We start from the raw sequence: 5,847 nt of genomic DNA, 5'->3' as shown, positions 1-5,847 counted from the left end.
TGGTAAATGGTACTTTTACATTTATATGGACGTTATATACTATGGACATCGTAATGTCGAAGTAGTAGATTTTAAGACATGTTAACAACATAAATCTATATAAACTCAATCACTTCTGAGCGTTTACAAAGAATTAAAAGAATAAACCACAATACATGTACAATAAAAACAGACAAATAGAAGGAGGGAAAACTTTTGTAGCCTATGCTGATTGAATTTTTTTTCTTGTATCCATGCATATACGGTTATGACCCCAAGCTCTACCATAAAATACCCCAATAATGGTCCATCTTCAATAGCACGTACTCATCTCTTGCTGGAATCAAGAGCGATTTCGAGCGTGCAAATTGACAGACGACACGCAGCATGTTTTGTTAGTTGATATTTGATTTTGTTCTTCAAAGTCAATTTTAGCACCATAAATATGCGCTCGGCAACATTCTCCAACTCTATACGGTCATGAGTAAGACATATGTCAGTCGTACCATTTTCAGCAAGGTTAAAGTTTTTCCAAGGAGTATATCCTAAATAATCAAAGTAAATCACAGAAGTGTAAACCAAATCGCATGTAATGCAAGTTTGTTATATATCAGACATACTTTTACATTAAGTATAGGAAACTACGCGAAGGCTGGAAAAATACATGTGCACATGAAAATAACGTACTTACAATTCTGATGATACAGATGCTAAATAAGGAAAATGCATTTAAGAAATGTAGTTTTGTTTTAATGAGCTGTAATATTTCTTTTGTAAACATTACGAATATAATATTCTTTCTAGTAAATTTTATTTTTCGAAATTTGTAGTTGAATTCTGTATTTGTCTGTATGTTACACATAAAAACAAGTATGGACCAGCTTATTGTCAATATCGCACGGGTTTCTTTTCCATGTCACATATACATACTTGCAAAATGATGCGATGGGTCTGATAGCTTTTTCATGACTGAGTGGTTTAGGCCGCTTATTTCAGTTCCTTGCTCCTTACCACAGTGTGTTCGAGTTGCATTGATTTTGGTTTTACGAGGTACGGGAATGAACCATATGGCCGAGACCTAAAAAAACCTTGAACTCGTAGCTTGAATGGAAATCTAGTGACAGACAAAGCTTAAAAGTAAAGAAGAAACAAGACAAAGGGTTATGGGTACGGAAAAAAACATCTTTTTTCTTTTCAGAAAAAATAACACGGTTTTCTAGCACACTTGAAGGGTAAACACTTTAAATTACATACAACTTTCTTCTACAAAATATTAAGGGGTAGCATGGCAGAGTGGTTTACATGTCGTTCTAGTATTATAAGAATAGCTGGCCACATATGTTCAAATAACGTCAAAGGAAAAACCTTTCACTTATTGTGTAGCACTGGTTTGTCCTCGGAATGGATCCGAGAGCGTGTTCTATACAATCGACCTAAAATAAATCCTGCATTAAGTAACTACAAAATTAAGAAAACAACTGATTAATATGAACATTCCAAAATTAATATACGGCTTATTTACGGCTTCACTAAATTCATTGTAGTTAACGACAGGCTGTCCTTTGGAATTTTAATCAGAAAATTTTAGTCGCCATTTTTTGCCATTTCCGTAAGTCTCTGGATAAGGACCTCGAAAAGTATGAATACTCAGAACTTATACGGTCTTTTGGTTTAACATACGCTAAAAATCTAAACAGGTAAACCGATAGGTTTTGTAGTGCTTGGATGTGGTGACTTAGTTTACCCAATTACAGCGTCAACATAAATTTAGTAACACAATTATGGTTTGGCATTTTTCTTATATTTAGTTATTTCACCAACGTATGTTGTATGTTTGTGTCTTAGCCGTGTAGGTGAAAAACGTTCTAATGCCTTTCAATTTTGGGTAATTGTTTTAAAACTAGAATAAATATTCACGGAAAAACGTATTAAGCTTATCATCTGAAAATTGCGCTCAAGTTATTGGTCGACATCAACATCAAATGAAACATTAATTTCGAAACATTATTTCCATACCCGTCATGTCACAAAATTCAGTGGAGACCCTTTAAATACGTTTCTGGATTTTGCCATTTCTTTTCTTTAATTTAATGTATGCAAGTGAGCATTAATTAAGGAACAGTATTATGTCAAAAGTTGTGTAAGCAACAGATATGAAACAATGTATATTTTACAGTTAATTTGAATCTTGCCTGTTTTGCTCAACCATGCCTGCAACATATTAAATATTGCCGTTTACCTTTATTATACATTATTATCATACATATGCTGTAAATGTAAAAATAAATGTTATTTAAGAAAATATATATCCCAAACATTGATTTTATGTAGCGATTTTATCTTGCGATAAAATCACCGATTTGGATATATTATTTCGATTCTAACAGGACATCAACAAATAAATGCTGCCGTGCCTGATATTAAGCTAAATTGCCCTTACTTTTTTTCAGCGTGGCGCATTTTTTATGCATAAATATAGAACGTCAACAGTGATTTTATTGCATACTAAGACACACTTTCTATTCGGTTTTTCTATATTCTTCAATAGGGAAAATTCTGGGTCGTGTTAGAATCCTTCATTATCCATAACATTGACGTAATAACAAAAGATACGTAAAGTCATTTACAATGTTTCATTCGTTACCCCTCTTCAAGGGTGTGGGGAAAGGGGTGTGGACGGTAGCTTGCGTCCATGAAAAGGCTCTGTACAATATTTTCATTTCTGAATTTTGTGCCGTTCGCAAGGGATTCCTTTTCCCTATATATAATATTTATCATATTCTATTCCAAAATTAAAATACCACAAACTTTTCATATACCACTACTTTTTTAATCTTTAAGGAAGGTCAGAAGGACGTGGTGTTACTTTTGACGACTAGTTAGGCAAAGCACATGTCAAATGTTCGGAAAGACCGTCGAAGAACATGACATTTCTGTCTTTTTTGCATTATTTGTGACTTAATTTTGAATATCATCATTATTTGCTTGCCAACTTCGCCGTTATTCATCTAATAAATGCAAATAAAAATTGTGTGTTTAAAATAATCATCGAATAATGATCGATATTCATAATTGTATAAGCATTGTAAGGAAATAGCGAACATGAGATCAATGAACACATTTATTGTTTGCCCAAAATTATCTATTTATTCAAATTCAAACAGGTAAACACAAAACATTTAGTTTTATTTAGAGCAAACAGCACACGCAAGTTCCCTTCCTTGCACGTACGGTGGGCAAGGCAAAGAGCCACACTGAGCTTCCACTAGGTAAAGTATATGCTCGCTATTGGCGTTAGCCCCGCTTGGTACAAATTCCGGGTAAGTGTCCATACACAAATGATCGTACGCACCAGCTCTGTTGTCATGACCTGACATGAGGTAACCCCAATATTCCTTTGTCCAACCAGGGTAACAGTCTTTTCTTCCTGGAACCATCAGAGAAATTGAACGTGGGGATTTACATACGACGCATGGCATATCTTGATACTGAACTGCATACGGAAAAATGTGATTTGGTTCTACAACATCTATTTCAGCACCAAAAATATGTGATCTGTATGAGCCAAAATTACCATCTACATAATTACCCCATGTTGGATCCCTAGGAAGGCACAGATTGTCAGTCCCGCTTCCGCCAATGTTCCAGTGTTTTCCAGCAGTATAACCTTAAAAGAATATAGATACATGAAAATTAGGGCTGGGAATTATATTCGAATATTCGAATATTCGAAACACGACCGAATATTCGAACATTGAAAAACGAATACGAATATTCGAAAAAAAGGAGAAATGTTTCATTTTTTGTCATTACTTTTAAATTTCAATTCAGATCGTAAATTAAACCTTTGCCCTTTCTTTCACCAGGTGTTCAAATGTTTGTATGACGCGTGTCAACAATTATCGCCAATTAACTGTGAAAACTTTGGGGTATAGTTGATCAAAAGGGCACCCGTTTCACAGTTTGCAATTTACCTGTTGAACAGTTTATAATGTAAATTTTTCCGATTTTAATTATCTTATTTATTGTTTTCTGTGTTAAAATCTTTCCGATTAATCAATAATTGTCTTAAATTTTGTGAATAAGAATAAATTGGCACCATTATTCGGCGCGTTATGAAAGCATATGAAGTGTCTAAATTCTGTCAGAATATATTTATTCCGTAGACATTAGACTCCGTGTGATATTTACCTCGTTATAGCTAAACTTATCTTAAGAATATTTTAAACTTTATCTAAAATTGTAAATAAAAAATATTTAATACAAGTTTAGTTTCAATATCATAATGTGTCTTTGGGGATAATGGCTACGATGATTCATATTACTGTCAGTCAAGTCACGTGAGTTACCTCCCGTTAATAAGACAGCGGTCGGGTTTACTGAACAAAAGGCAATCAAATTATGAATTTATTTCAAAAGTAAACATATATCTCGATTTACAATATATAAATTAAAAAAAATTCGACATAGCAATAAAGGTCTTTTTAATCGCCGATTATTCCAAGCATTTTAAAGTAGTATAGTATTCGAGGCAATCAATTTCGGATACGTATACGTCAAAGAGAAATATTGGAACAAATGTTGTAAAAACGAATATATTATTCGAATATGGAAAACGAATATTCGAACATCGAATTCCTTATTCGTTCCCAGCCCTAATGAAAATCATGCGTCATATGAACAAAATATATTGGAAACATATACAAACAAGTTATACTAGGACAAAACAAATTGGAACAAAATCATCAAAAATTAAATAAATTCATCGATGAATTCAAAAGCAAAGTATTTTTCTTTTATTATTATTAACAACAACAACAAAGGAAATACCGGTATAGACAAGTTCATTGTCGGCAGGACATTTGTTTCTTCCCCATCTCACATATAAAGAACCACTGTCTGAAATGAAAAATAATCCTGTTTTTAATGCAACTGCTTTATTGGTTGTGAATCTTTTTTACAAGCTAGCTAGCTTTCTAATAATTGTTTAAAAAATTCATATCCTGGAAAAGCAATCGTTTAAACAATTCGCATGTACGTTCTAGAACATCTTTTAAATATTCAACATTCTTTAAATTGTTTACAACTGGACTTATTTAGATAGAAAAAAGCAAATCTTACCCCCTTGTTTCTTATGGGCCTCAAACTCAGCTTCCAGTTTAACAAGCCTTTGAGCAAGATCTTCTTGTGAATTTAAAACTAATCTTTTTCTTGGAGATTCATCGCAATCAGTCGCTTGCATAACAAGTATGAAAAATACAGCTTTAGCCACGTTGAACATCTCTTATGATAAAAAGTACGCGATTATTTAAGAGAAAGATAAGAGACCTATTTTTAATTTACACCTACTCGCGCTGCCTTAGGCGATGAAAAGAAACAAAACTCACTGACCTTGAGGGTCGAAAACTCTATCTTGTGACAGATAAGGCTTTAACACGAGAAGAAGAACAAGACAAGAAAAACGGTTGAGTAAGAGAAAACTATTTTTTACGAAATAAAGGAAAATGGACTCCCTTAAGAACTGCTTTATTTATTCGGTTTATAAAGTTGCAGGATTAGAGAAGCACTTTCTTGCACACTCGAAATGCAATATTCCAAATCAAGTACTATTTTTAACCACCATATATTTAGTGACGGCGTGACCAAGTGGTTAACACGTTTTACCGGCGTGGCCGGGATATTAAAACGTACTAGTGATCTAAGTGGATCCAAACTCCGTCAGTGGCAAGCAACAAGAAATGTTACACACATTGACATAAGGACATTGTTTAATAACCTCATAGTATTTATACCATATAGTTTGTACCAAATACAGTTCATGCTTTTGCACCACATACAACAAAAATCATCATTTTATCCAATTTTATT

The 5,847-nt window shown here is 33.4% G+C and overlaps 1 protein-coding gene across 1 annotated transcript; it reads right to left on the bottom strand.

Moving 5' to 3' along the window:
• Positions 1 to 3,099: 3,099 nt before the first annotated feature.
• Positions 3,100 to 5,260, bottom strand: LOC132739207 (uncharacterized). The gene is made up of 3 exons (XM_060726871.1): positions 5,101 to 5,260; positions 4,810 to 4,878; positions 3,100 to 3,646 (listed from the first exon to the last, which is right to left on the bottom strand). The coding sequence occupies exons 1-3, from the start codon at positions 5,258 to 5,260 to the stop codon at positions 3,165 to 3,167; spliced, it is 711 nt and encodes a 236-aa protein (XP_060582854.1). The 3' UTR covers positions 3,100 to 3,164.
• Between the last annotated feature and the right edge of the window lie 587 nt (positions 5,261 to 5,847).

The sequence above is a fragment of the Ruditapes philippinarum genome, unplaced genomic scaffold, assembly GCF_026571515.1.
Source record: "Ruditapes philippinarum isolate M1 unplaced genomic scaffold, ASM2657151v2 ctg7789_1_1_1_1, whole genome shotgun sequence".
NCBI classification, from domain to species: domain Eukaryota; kingdom Metazoa; phylum Mollusca; class Bivalvia; order Venerida; family Veneridae; genus Ruditapes; species Ruditapes philippinarum.
The sequence above is the reverse complement of the archived record's forward strand: the minus strand, read 5'-3'. Positions and strand labels throughout refer to the sequence as shown.